General features: G+C 38.1%; 1 protein-coding gene across 6 annotated transcripts in view; it reads right to left on the minus strand.

Annotated features, from left to right (window-relative positions):
- Positions 1-519: 519 nt before the first annotated feature.
- SAMSN1 (SAM domain, SH3 domain and nuclear localization signals 1) overlaps positions 520-14,536 on the minus strand; it is a 180,092-nt gene continuing 166,075 nt past the window's right edge. For 5 of the 6 annotated variants that reach the window (XM_030476184.1, XM_030476185.1, XM_030476183.1 and 2 more), the window contains 4 exons: positions 14,222-14,373; positions 11,733-11,939; positions 10,591-10,741; positions 520-1,742 (listed from right to left, as the gene is read on the minus strand). In XM_030476184.1, the coding sequence (XP_030332044.1) occupies positions 1,540-1,742; positions 10,591-10,741; positions 11,733-11,939; positions 14,222-14,373 (713 nt within the window). In that variant the 3' untranslated portion in view covers positions 520-1,539. Of the gene's footprint in view, positions 1,743-4,555; positions 5,680-10,590; positions 10,742-11,732; positions 11,940-14,221; positions 14,374-14,536 lie in introns of those variants that run through there. The other variant, XM_030476186.1, reaches the window with a different exon arrangement.

The following is a 14,536-nucleotide window of genomic DNA, read 5'->3' on the forward strand; positions in this document are numbered from 1 at the left end:
AAATCTTAGCATCTCCCTTTCCTGTTTATTTATCTAAACAGAGTTTATTTACTCCAAAAGTTTGAAATCTAGTTAATGCAGTTTTCTAAAATTGCTGGTTTTATACTACAGCCTTCAAAGCAGATCTGTGTATTAGGAATCTGACAGCAGTTGAGGGGTCATGAAAACTACAGAAAACATTTCCATTTGGGGTGGGGGTTGGGGGGAAGAAGAAAAGCTTTCCATTTGTTTATGGCTTCTTCAGAAATACTGTTTTTGGGGTGGAACTTTCCGTCTTTCATCTCTTCTGAAGGTGATTTTCTTTTAAGCTGTCAGCAATATGTGGAAAATTTTCAACATAAATGCAAAATGCCTTAAATGATGAAAATCGTGTGACTAATTAGTGAGCAAAAAATTTCTCTGTTGATTTGATACACAGATTATTATATATGATAAAAGTGCTCAGAGGAGATGCCATTTACTGTCTTAGTCTTAGAACAGAGCAGTCTTTGAAATGTAATGACCACATTAAAAATCAAGTAGTTTTTAAAGGGCTCAAACACACGGTTACTTTTATTATTGAAGTACTCTAAAAGAAGACAGGCAATTAAAATGTGTATTCCAGTGCAAAATATACTGGGAAATGACAATAAAATCTCATAGGAAAGACAACAGTGCACAATAACCATATTAGCTTCTGAGTTTTGTATACAAACAAATACTCTATTAACAAAGTTCACACCACACACAAAAGGCAAGAGCTTCACAAAAGATGATCATAAAAGCATAGTATTGATACTGATTTTTCTTTTGCTCCAAGCTTGCATTTTCTGTATAATGCTTGAGAAGAATGAGAACAGGTGTGAAAATAACAATAAAGAAATTGCATAAGCCAGTCAGATGGCTGTGTTCTCTAAAAGATAATGAACACAAAGAGTTTGATTCTGATTCACACTACAGTTCTTTTGTACCTCCAGGATAAAATGTAGGAGGTAATAGTCTACTTTAGAGCCCATTTTGGAGAAGAATGGTATGAAACAGCTTTAATATTAATGAGAATTAGCTTGGTACTTTTCAAAGTAGGATGTGAATGTATCCACCTTTTTATGATGATGATATATCAATGAAAATATGTTCTGTACAAATATCAGCAAAACACATCTGAAAATAGAGACAGTGTGACTAATCCGTATCTTTTTAAAATAAATATGTACAATATTTACATTTTGGACAATTCCAGAAAAGAACATGTCCAGATTGTGTACCACTACCTAAACCAATTCTCTGTTATTATAGAAAATGCATTTGCTGTACAAATATTTATAAATACATATGTATAAACCTTTTCATTGAAATGTCTGTGGATTCACTGAAAAGACAAGCAGGAGATATTGTCAGCTAACACTTAGCTATGAAATGTCCACATATTAAACAGTGTAGAGCATCATATATCAGACAGAAGTATATTTTTGGTGTTGAGTGTATTTTGTGTTCTGCTTCTGTGCATCGTACTGCAAATCTGATTGTTTTTTCTGAAAATCTGCAGAAAAGCAGCAGGAATCAGTTTGACTCAGTGATTGTTATTGACTGCACCATGTCAGACAGGGTTTCTGGGTCTACTTCTTCTTTACCGTTATCTGAATTTTCTGATGAGATGTAACAGCCAGAATCTCTTGGGCAGTCATTTAACTGTGATTTGTCAAGGCCGTGGTGAGGGCTTAAGCTCCGCGTCTCCTGACTACCATCGCTTTTCTGCTGTTCAACTAGAAAGAACAGAAAAAGAAAGAAAAAAATAAGTCAAAAGAAGTATCCTGGGAAAGAGTTTGAGATAGCAATGTGACTGATCTTGAAACAGAAACAGAGCTGGTAATATGCACAAGAATAGGTCAGTATATTTTGCCTATCAGAAGCAGAAACCTCAGCATCAGAGTACTAAAAATATGATCACATGCGTATAACAACATCTAAGTTGATCTTGAGGTTGGCTTTGATCCTGCAGTATGCTGCTCAGAGAGGAATGTGAGAGGCTTTGGCCTCATCCTTTTGGCTGAGGTCCTTTAGGCTGTCCAAAAGTGCCACACTCGCCACGCATTGTCAACATGGCCACAGTAGAGATGGCAGCTTTCCCCATTCCATATTCATGTATTTCAGAGCCTGCTCATGCAATTAATCATGTAGCCTACTGCAGCTTGTTTATAACACATTGCATTATAGATGTTGTGTTTTTTGAATGTAACCTCCACCATTTTACCTACTCTGGGCACTTTGGAGTGAGATACAATGCACTAGTCTTCAGAAGTGCTTAGCATGAAGTTGTGGTTATCAGGTTTTCTAAAGCACTGGGACCGGGTGGCTGATGGAAATTTCCTAAGCTTACCCTGGTATCCAAAAGGTTATTTTCCAAGACACAAAGGCCTCAGAGAAAGCAAAGATACCGAAGTCCTGCTGCATGGTTTTGGAATGCTGTTCCAAAACTAAGTAAAAGCAAATTATCTTACAAATAATTTGTTCTTGTTTAGCTGCTGTCTGACTAATCTGCTCAAACTCAAAAATCTGCAAGTCAGTGAGAGTATTGACAGACCTCTCAAAAAAGCTTGGCAAGGTGGTGCCTTGTATACAAGATATACATGCATATCATGAATCTAATGTATCTTGTGGTTAAAGTTCATGTTCGTATTTTCTGGATGTGAAATACATGATGTTTATGACCAAATTTCTTGAGAAAACAAGGTACAAAATATCAAATCTTCCTTTTTTTTTTTTTTTTTTTGTTATCACCCTCCTCTCACTGTATTTTTACTTTAAACTGTGGCTTGCTTTCCAAAAAAAGTATAAAAACCAAATCTCACAGGAAACAGATGATTTTACCCCAGATTTTAGCCCTTCAGAAAAATGATACATTTTTGCTTTTGCAAAGAAGCTTCCTTTATTTCACTTCACTTGTTACTCCACAGTTAAATAGCTACTTTGAATCTGTAGTCAGATTGAAGCTACTCAATTCAAGTCCAGGCAGAATACAAGTCCCAGTAGAGGAAGTATTTTATCCTTCACCAAAATCTAAATCTAGTTTAGCTCCTAGAATTATAAAATTTCTACAAGAAAAATTCATCCTGACATTTGTTTAAATTGTTGGAAGTTACAAGATTTGGTTAGATGGGAAAGATTTAATATTATTTTTAAAAAACTTGTGTTCAATTGTATAATAAAGAATAAATTAGAAATCAAAAATTTAAATCTCTTACTCTGAATGAAAATATTGAAATGGAACAGCAGGAGAGACAGTACTTTTCTTCATTGTGTGAGATATCAAGAAACTTATTTCACAAACCATTTCGATATATTGACAAACATTTTCAGGTCTTGATGGAAACTTGTATATTTGTTTGGACTGATTAAATCTGTTTAATATTTTCTAACTTTCAGTTGTCTACTTAACTTAAACTAATCTGATTTTTGAAGAAAAGAATCCAAAGTCTCAACTTACTTAGTCATTTTTGCATTAAGGTTATAGGCATAACTTGATGTATTAAAGAAAAAAAGGTTACCTTAAATACTTTTCAAGAAATAGAATCCCACGTTGTTCCCAAATAACTTAATGGTTAATTGCACTTGCATGAAAGAGTACACCTTTCAGCAGATCTAATTGCTATCTGTAACAGTTTGATCTCCTCCTCACAGAACACAGTTTGTCATGTCAAATGTTATCTTTCTTTGCAGGGAAAATATTTGACCATGTAGGGTCAAATTGATTTCTGATTTAAGTCAGGAAAGAATTACAAAAGGCATTACACCAGTGAAGGTATTACTGCTGCTATTAGTAGCAACAGAAGTAGTTTGCACCAATAACAGCAGATGCCCCCGTAAAGCCTTGTCTAAACTGTGTCCTCAGCTCCTCGCACCCATCCCACTGGCGCCAAGATGACGCAGGCCTTGGTCGCTGTGGACTGACAGCTCAGCCAGCGTCTGGGTGAAGCCCTCCTGTGTGGCTGCAGGCAGAGCTCCCTTGCCCTCCTCTGTAATCCCCTCATCTGCTTTATGCTGCTTGCCAGTACTTTTATCAGCTTCTCCAGCATCATCTGCTGCCCTGGCAAGCAATGACCTAAAATGTGTTAATCCTGTTTACATTTTCAAGGCCAAAGAGGAACCTCCATCCACTTTGCTTGTTTTACAAAGAAAAGAAGACCAAGTAGCTAGTGGATGAGAAAGAAAATGCATGTTCAATCAGTGTATTAGTGCCCTGTAACTAGTTGTGATAATCCGAGTAGTTCTTATGCGAAAAAAAGACCCTAAATGCTTTTGTGGAGATTTCTTTGCCTTGTGTGTTTTAGGGAAAAAGACACAGGCAAGCCTGGAACTGAGATTTATTTAAAATCTGAGTTTAGGTCAGCTGGGAGAATAAGAAATTTCTATTTAGAAAACATGCAGAAATGTAAAGCTTCTGTCTCTTCCCATCACACTACAGGATTTTTTACAGGAAAAAAATTGAAAAAAAAAAATGTTCAGGTGTTTGAGACAGCAAAAATGTTTTATTTTCCATTTTTCATTCTGAGCAGAAAAAGTTGAAGAACACCACCCCACCCCCTCATATTTAAGAAGACAAGACTGAAAGCAAACTCTGGCTTTTTCGTTTCTTTAAAGGAGCCTTAAATATTATGCAGTAGCAACTAAACCACTTGAATAGGATACTGAGTATTATAAATATCTGTAGTGTGCAGCTTGAGAAGTTGCTTCACAAGAAAAGAAACTAAGCTTTTTTTTCCCCCTCGTTTTCTTTTTAGCTTTGACTCTTACATTCAGTTCTACTTAGTTCCTTCTTTTAACACGTACATGTTCAAGTTCCACATAAGTAAAAGTTTGCTGTCTTAATCTTTTGGACATCAGAAGGAAGATACAATGCGCAGGAAACAGGAACTGATAAAATTAAACTGCTGTTAGGTATTGCAGAATCATCAGAAATAACTATCTTATCAACATATGGGAGTCCTATCATTTTTCTACAGTAAAGCAGTTTCACATAAGATAAATAGCTTTCGGTCACTATTGTCTATGATATGTCCAGAGGAGCCCAAGATATGCATCATTTTGACACATATATTCCAATACTACTTTAGGTGATGGGATTATATTCAGACACCTGAAAAAATGTGAGGCCTTTAGCCTTGTTAATAGATGTGTGATGCATCTTCCTCACTATTTAGATCTTGGAAATGAATATTTGTTATTCATTGACATAGATATGCATGACACGCAGGGATAGATTTCTTTATTCCTTCACCAGCTTTTTCCCCTTTTTTAATGAGTTTAAAGTCTTGATTAGGAAAGCACTTTAAGCTTGGGTTTAAGGCAGTTCAGCTCAAGAATGTACAGAGGTCATGCTAACTCCTATGTAGTTATGTCAGTTCAGACCAGACGAGTGGCAGGAGGCTTGGATTTTGTCTTGGAAAAAAAGCAGCTCACCCAGCAGCCAGCCATACTTCATGAGTGTGCTGTCTGAGAGTTTGCCTTCATGAGTTTTGCCGAGAAGGAGAACTGGGCTAAGAGTATGATGCTTTAGGCTGAGTCACTTGCCTGACTTCCTGGAAGGTGCAGTGGTGACGTGCTGAGCAGGACCATACAGTAACTCAGTAGAATAAAGTGCATCTTCAAGGCTGAAGTTAGACCTCCTAGCTACGCATGAAGGCCATGTACCAACTGCAGTGCCTGTACCAGTTAGAACACCTAAGTGTTAAAATGAAATGAAAACTCACAAAGCATCAAATTCAGAAAGTATCTTTTTGAAGCAGCAAATGGTGATACTTCTTGAAAAAGAAGCAAACAAACCTGCAGTGGTTCTGAATGCACATGCAATACTTTGGAGACTCAAAGGTGTAAACCTTTTGTGGATATTTACAGACATGCAACTTAAAAAAATTGCATTTGCTGAAGTAAGTGGCATAACTTTTCTGGAGGGATACTGAACTGGTGTGAGAGGAGAGTCTACGGTGAAGGCAGAAACGAGAAGCTTCTTTTTTCTCCAAATCTGGAAGCAAACAGATGTGCTTGAAAAAAGGTGAAAAATGCTAATACTCATGCAAGGATGAGCTTCCTTGGGAAATCTGGAAGTATTATGTCCAGGTAGTCTTTGAGCACTGTTTGACCTTGACATGACATTTTGTAATCCCATGTACGTAAAGGGACTGCCCAGTGTAAAATGGTACTCCTGATGCTAGGCCCTCACATAAGGAATGCAACCGAGAACTGGAAGTCATGTCCTCACCTACGCACTGTCTTGCTATCCAAGTAACATAAATAAGGAACAAACCTCATCTGGTACTGACAGTGGGATTAAGAATATAATCTGTCATTTAAATATGAAAAGTAATCTAAGGAAGTGGAATTTGGGAGATAGATAAGCATAAAATATTATTCCCCAAATTGCACGTATGCACCATTTTTTTTAAATATAAAATGAACTGCATGCACATATCCAGTGAAGTCTAATTCTTCTTTAACTCAGCATAGCTTCAGACTAATACAATTCGCTGGATTTCAGGAATGAACCTCTTGCCTTACATCATCAAAATGAGAAGAGAATCAGGGCTGTTTTGCACACACAAAAACGTGTGTCCTGGGAATCGGTCAAGAAAAAAGTTCCAAACTTCTTTTATTACTTTATTCATTAACCATCCAGCAACCGCTTAACTTTAAAAATAGCATCCTACAAAAGCACAGACATCCATCTCCTGTCTAGAAGCCATCTGGGAGAAGAATGGAAAGCTATTAAGAAATACTTTATGAAAAAGAGCTTTTTTTCCCTCCTTAGCCATGAATTCATGGAAACCAATCATTTTGGTTTCCAGTATATGGGTCTTATCAGCTTACAGAAAATCTAAAAAGAGATCTAGGAATATTGGGAGGAAGGTTGTGAGGAGCTTACAAGACCTTGCAGTTCTGGGATAGCCTTGCTATGTGAAGTGCTTGAATACGGTGAATTTGGCCTGGGCTCCCAGGAAAGGTAGAAAGAAGATAGTGCAGTACCAGGAAGCAAAATCTGCTTAATATCACCATGTGGTAGTATTTGCTAACTTACTTTTTGATTTCTGGGATAAGATGGGTAAGATTTTTCCTTTCAAAATTAACTCATGTCTAAATCAAATGCAAGATGAAAAAATTGTTACTGCCAGAAATCCTACATTTTGGACGTCTTTAAGAGGTATATAATGTGGAAACTATTGCTGCAGGTCTTTTGGTTAGACAACTCAGTAACTGTTTATTCTGCAACATAAATTAGTCACAAGTATGCAGTATGAAGAAATCAATTAGTATAACATCCAATATATGGCAAGAAGCAGCCAAGGAAAGAAGAACTTAAAAGCCCTGTAAAAACATCTAGACATTTCACAATATCAGATATCACATTAAAGAAACATTAAATCTTGTTTTACTACATTTATGATACAGTCTAGTAAAATGAGGCAATGTTCCAGCATGCTTGGCTGTTCTGAATAATAGCAGAGTCACAAAAACTCAGAAACCCTTGTATTTCAACTCTGGACCATACCTGAGACTCCATCCATTAATCAAACATGTGCTTCACAGAAGCACAAATGTAATGCAAAGACATGGAAGTCTTCCAAACTCTGTGAGAGAGGTGGGCTTAGAACAGTAAATACGATTTATGGCCTTAGCGTATTTTTTTCACAAAGCTTATAGAAAGAGTGAACTTTTACCTGGAAAAGTGCTGAACTTATATCTAGAATACTCCTGGCCAGCAAACAGACTACGTTGTAGCTGTGGGTAATTCTGCCGCTCACTTCTAAGCAATGCAGAAAATCAATTTTAATTAAAAAATCATTTATGCTGGACTGAGTCATGCCCATTTAAGACAAAAAACCCCAACCCTGACCTAGGAAAGTTCAGATGCAAAATTTGCTTTCAAAGTTGCACCCAGCTCTTTCAACCCAATTTTCCAATTGTATTGACAGAAGGACAGAGGTCAAATGATTGGGATGAAGTCAAACTCGTGCTGAGCTTATCTCCAAGATCATCTTGACTCCCTGTCTTTCATTGTAATGACTTAACAGATAGCTTCTATCAATTTTAGTCTTTAGTATCTTCCTTTTTAGAGCCGTTGTTAAATTCTGTTATGTCCCTACTAGTAATGTGACAAATGCTATACCTTTGGCAACCAGACAAGGCAAGGATTTGAATTAGTCCTGATTCAAGACAGTATCCCAAACCAGGAAAGTATTTATGTGAGGCTTACCTTAAAATATACAAGGCCTGTGAAACTCCACTAGACTTAAATGAACGCTTATAGTTGGCCTGGTATATAAAGATGTCTTGGTTCTGCTTCCTGTGAGTATTCATAAATTCTGTGAATATTATTTTATTGAATTTGAATACTAGAAATATTTGCTATACCTATTTAAGGTGAATGTGAAGCAAATACTCATTTAATCTCTTGATCTAAGAGTACAGTGTCATGACTGATTTCAAAGCATGGGCCATTTCATAAGATTTAATGTTATTATTTCCAGAACCAGAACCATTACAAGAATTTAAACTATTAGACTACCATACAGAAAACATCAGGGACATTGTTTTGCCTGGAGAACTCTTTTAATCCCATGCTGTCAATTAGGAAGAACTCTATTTGGTAATGTATTAATTTTCAGTGTAAGGGACATATAAGGACCTTGTTAGGTTTGGTTCTTGCACAGGTATACGCAGAATATTAAGTGTTAAGACACTTTCAGAAAAAAGAAAAACTTGGTGTCATCTTCTAAAAAGGTTAGGTGTCCAAGGCTGCTTGCTATGCGTTTTGTTACACAAGGAGTATAAATAGTAAACCATATCCTCACTACTCCAAAATAGTTTGACACTCGTGGTCTGTTAAAACACATGTTTCTGGTTTGGTTTTCACATGGATGCAAGACTGCAACATTACAGTCTAGCATTTTGAATTAACTTTTTTTGTGTTAAAATATTGATATAGAGAAACTAACACAATGAAATGTGCAGAAAGTGCAGCAAGACTAGTTAACAAGAAGTATACACAAGTATACCTATACTCAGTTTAAGGGCAAGTTAGGGAAACAAACCTATTTTCAGCTGATTTCTAGCTAGATCTCTGCAATGCAATTCTTATAAAATGTAACCCTTTTTTTCCTGTATTCGCTCTTTCAATCACTACTTTTACACACACAGCCCTTCTAGAGTCCTTTTCTAGCCTGTAATCTCACAAAGCCATAGACCAGAAAGAACTGCTGAACCTGGTGGGTGAAAAAACCCCTTTTTTAATGTCTCTCCAACATGTTCGCAAGAACCTTACCTTTTCCTGGAAGCTGACTAGGAACAGGAAATACTGCATGTCCAAATGGGGTCCCGAAAAGGCGCAAACATACAGTAAAAAACAAGGTCAGCAAAGACACGAAGAGGAAGATTAGAGAACATCTGCAGGAAAAACTGAATGGATGAGGTAGCCAAAGACATGCTTAGAAACCTGGAGACATTTATGTACTGAAGCACACAGGTATATATGTGCATGCAGGTATGTGCATGCATACATATGTACATGTGCTGAAGGGATAATTGGAAAGTTATCTATCTCCTACTGAGGAGAAAAAAGTGGAAACCTGACAAGAACTGGTATTAAAATATCTCAGGAAGACTTTGATTTCCAGCTCTCCTTTTCTTTCTTGCAGATGCTTCTCAGTTGCTAGTGCACATTTAATGAAATGACTGCTCAGCATAGGGGTGAGTATGCACAAATATTAATGAAGAAAAAAACAATTCCTGTTTTGGCTGTCTTATTAAGTGGATGCTTAGCTGCAGGTTCCAGGAATTTGACATAAATTATTTAAAATTAGAAGTCAGGCTGGAAATACCATTAAGATATCATGAGAACAGTATTTTCTATTCTATATCCTAGTTTTTCCACTCCTAAAGAAAGCAAAAAGTGAAAAAAACATAATGGTGACCAATACACATACATACAGACACACTGTGTGATCAGTTTTTGGGAGCTTACCAAAAACTTGAGTCAGATTCATTTTCAGAAAAGAATGCAAACCATCTATCAGTATATGGGGTTTTTTTTAATTTTAAATCCTTCCTACAAAAGAAACTGATTTGGATAAGGATTTAAGTGTGGGAAGAAGTGTGGCAAGGAAAAACTATTCTTCTGCAGAATATTGCTTTACAAAATTAAAGAAAATTCTTTACTGCAGCTATTTGAAATAAGCTCTATTTTGGTTAAGATACTAGCACAGAGTTTGGGAAGTTTTGTTTTCTGCTCTTGCACAGACCTTGTGACTTTCAAGAAGTCTCTTAACCTCTCTGAGGGTTGGGTCCCCAGCCATAAATAAGGTTGCTCTTGAGCAATAGTTGCTACCAATCTCTAGTGTAAGACCTATAAATAAGAAATTTTAGATCATTCATGTGTTACTAGTGTAGTAATCATACACATATCTAGAAGAGATGTACAGCTTGCTATCTGAACAAATAAAGAAAACTGTCTGACTCCATGTATCATATTTAAAAGAAAATAATTTAACAGATCAGTGTGAGAATCACTATTTCTTTAAATGTGTTTCTTCAGTTAAAACTTGAACATGCTTCAACACTTACTGTCATAGTCCTGTAGATTTTCAATTGCTGACAACAGTCTTGCCCTGTCTTCTGGGTTTGAAATATTTAATTCAATCAGGTGGCTCTCCTGTAGATACTTTAAGTCCTCTAGAGTTTCATAGCCATTTAGCAAGAGGGTTGAGGCATATTCCTACAAAAACCAAGCAAATCCTCTCATGTAAATAAGCACTATGTTTAGTAGAGGAATAGGCACAATTTCTGTTTTACTTCTTTGTCAGGTTGAAATGGATTCCATTCTCCAGTCTAATTGACCACCTTCGGCATAAACCCAGAGCTGAAAAGCAAAAGAGGATAGAAGTGGAAATATCTGGGGGTAGCACCCCAGCATCTGTGCCTGAGTTGTCAGGCAAAGTCCAGCAGGACCTGGACCAGGACAGAGCTCTGCCAGAAATTATTTAATCATCTGCTGACTGTCTGGACTTTGTGGGTCACCCCCTGAGTGCCTCCCATACTGGGTCCAGGAGGCCCTCTGAGGAAGGGTGTGCTCTGCCTCTGCACAGAAGGAATCCTTTGATATAAGCAAGGGTGAGAAGCTGAGGGAGCCCTCAGCCATGCTGTGTCACCACACATGGTCCCCCTTGAGCTGTGTGTCAATGCAGTATGAAACTCCAGGAAAGGAGTGTTTGCACCATCACCAAAATAATAACCAGTATTAAAAATGTTACCTGTAAACCTTGACACTCAGTCAAGAATTAGGGTTGTAAAGAGGGAGAGAGGCGCAACATAAGCATAGTGCAAAAAGACTGTTGCTCCCTAAAGATCATATGAAATTAGAAACCCAAATTCTAAATGTTGGCACTGGAGTCAGACTGCAGTCCTGGCCTTGAGGTTTCTGCAGTCACACACCTCCTGTGCTTAGGCACACAATTGCAGTCAGGTTATGGTGACTTGAGAAGTCACCACTGTGCCTCTTTGTGCGGAGTCTCTTAGCCCAACCAAATGATGTGGTAAAATGCAGTTCTAAAAGCCACTTACATCAGGTAAAAGACAGTCATGAAGATGCTTTGTTGATATCAAAACTGCCGAAACCTGCCTTTCTACTTCTGCCTGTAAATGACATCCAAACCCAAGTGCACAGCAACGAAATGTTTCAAATACAGCTGGGAAACACATTGGCTGACCTGCAGGTGGACACAATCCAGGAGCTCCTGCAGCGTTTTAGGCTTGGTCCTTTTGCTTCCTCTGTGCGGCTTTATCTTTCTGGGCGCAGCTTCCTCTTCCAAGATAATATCCACGTAAATGAACTTGAAGTTTCCTACTTTGTTATTCAGCATGCCTGTCCATATGCCCATGGGTGTTTTACAGATGATATCTATAATATCTCCTTTCTAGAACAATAAAAAAAAGCACACCACTGCTTACACATCTGGTTTGTTAGATGTAGCTTTTCCTCTCTGGACCAAAATCAGCAGAGACAGCACAGAATCTTCACTAGTCAGTGCAAAGCAACTTTTAAAAATTACTTAGATTTAGATACTTTGCTTTTATAAAATCCCAGTAAAATAATTACAGAAAATGGAGTTAGTCCGTATCTGCAAATCTTTGTGAAAGAGAGTTGAGCATAAGCAGCCCCTCTAACAATTTTTGTGCTCCACTTGGTCCCTGAAAAGGGGTAGGGTTACATCAGCAATCAACTTTTGCCATGGATAGTGGGCATAGCTTCGGCAAAATACAAGGGAACACTGTGAGGTTAATTTCCAGTATGTGCCAAATCATTTACACAATAATCTTATTATCCAGCATCTCAAATGTCTCAAAAAACTGATAGCTGAGCTATGTGAAAAGTGGACTCTTACCCATTTTACAGTAAAAACCACTGGCTACATTTGTCAAAGGCAATAAAGAACATTTAACTCCCTTAATATTTTCCGGTCTGTCCTTCCCAAATGACTGACAAATTTTCCCACTATTATTAACACAATTAACTGAGACAGTGAAAGGGGCCTTTGCAGGCAGGTTTAAAGGCTTCAGCTCTCCACACTTGTGCATTTGCTCACAAATGTGAGTGTGAAAAAAGGTGACAACACAGCTACTTCAAGAGGGCTTTTTGGTAAAGGTGTTCACAGCCACGCTGTGGGAACCAAGATCTCAGGTCAGCAAAACAGCTGCTCTGGGTAATTCTCATAGTAAAAAGGCTCACTTGTAAGGGACAACCTCTACACAGCTTGCTTCCATGACCTTGGAATCAAGTCCTGTCTTCTGGGCAGGAAGACAGAGAACTTACAAAAATGTTGAAAGTCTTTAAAGAATTATCTAACAAATCCCAAGTACACACTTCATTTGACATTCTGCTACAAAGTTAAAAATCAAAGTGGGTTTGTAAAAAATATCTGTCAACAACTCCAAGACTTTCAAATCTTTTCTGGTCTGGTCAAGAAACTGCAAGTAAAGCGGTCACCCTAGTTTTGATACAAACCCAAGTATGAAATTCACTGTTGTCCTGTGACCTGGTTTTCTTTCCATGTGGAGCTCAGGAATAATATATGAGCTCTGTAAGCACACATACTATTTTACATACTCATGGAGGCTCAGAAACTTCAGACGTAGATGCAGATCAGGATTAAGGCAGTGGCTCTCAGCCAAGCTGCAGATGCACTTTGAATTCAGATTCAGGGTACTGAAATTTTGTAAGATAAATTTAGGGGATTTCAACCCTAAGTATTAGGGGTATAACTCTAAAATATACCGCCCCAGTGACTACTAAAGGAATCTATGTGAAGCAGCAGACATTTGCCATTTCATGACCAGTTAAACTGTTTTGAAATAAATGCCCTAAGTGTAGGTGGAAGTGGAGGGCAAGAAGTGAAGACTGCAAGTACTGGCAGAGCAATGGCTGCACCGTAGGCCAGAGAGGAGGAGAGGAAGACTGCAGTGAGATACAGATGAAGATTTTGACAAAAAGAAGAGGCTGTGAAGGACAAGAAAAGATGCTGAAGTGTGACTATAATCTGGATATGAATGTGTTTACAAAGAAGGAAAAGAAGTCTGATTACAGTCGTGAGTAGTCTGAAGTACAATGATATTGAATGTACCAGTGCATGGAAGGAGAAGAGGGCTGGGCAGTTTGGCTGATCTTCAACTGGGCCAACATGTGGAGCTCCTTTCTCACTTACACAGCCTGCACATCCCTGCAATGTTGTCAGGGCCACAGAAAATTCATATTTCAAAGGTATGCTTAAAGAAAAGCTTAATGGAAAAGCAAAGTGTTCCCATTTAAGACAATGGATGCGACTGAGCTTTTGATATATCCTAGTTGTGACTGAAAGAGCTGGGGAGGCAAGTTCACATCCCAGGACACAAGTTTTTCTTACTCCAGACTAGTATATGGGAAGCAACATGTATTTGAGAAAAGCTGTGGTATCCAGGTAGATATCACTATGAGGTACTTATCTGGAGTCTATACCTTAGAAAGCCTTTATCAGCAGCTGGCTTCACAGCACTGTCTGAACGAAGTCCTTACAGAAGCATGGCAAAACCAGATTGGTCTTGCTTTTAGAATGTTGCATGTGCTTAACAGTTAAAAATGCATTAGTAAATGTACTCTTCACACGTAACAAAAGCCCTCCTGCCATTCTTACCGGGAAAGAAGAAACCTTGGTGGTTGTCTTACCTTGATTTTCAGAGAGTCGGTGTCATAAGGACTTGGTGTGAAGTCGGTGTGAACTTTGGCTCGACCGCAGAAAGGCCCACTGTAAGGGACTTCATCATCAAACCGGAGGCTGTCCCTATTGCTTGTTACATCCGAGCAGCTGGTCACCCCACCTTAGAGACAATCCATTTTAGTTATCTCCTGCACCACATGCCCAGACATGCAATTCTGCATAGCAGCCGAGAGGAGAGTGTGCAAAAGCACAGAATTAGAAAAAGAGTGTACTCTGTGTGGGTTTGACACATTCCAGGAAAAATACGTTCAATAAAATCATGC

This window comes from Strigops habroptila, chromosome 2, assembly GCF_004027225.2.
Source record: "Strigops habroptila isolate Jane chromosome 2, bStrHab1.2.pri, whole genome shotgun sequence".
Lineage (NCBI taxonomy): Eukaryota > Metazoa > Chordata > Aves > Psittaciformes > Psittacidae > Strigops > Strigops habroptila.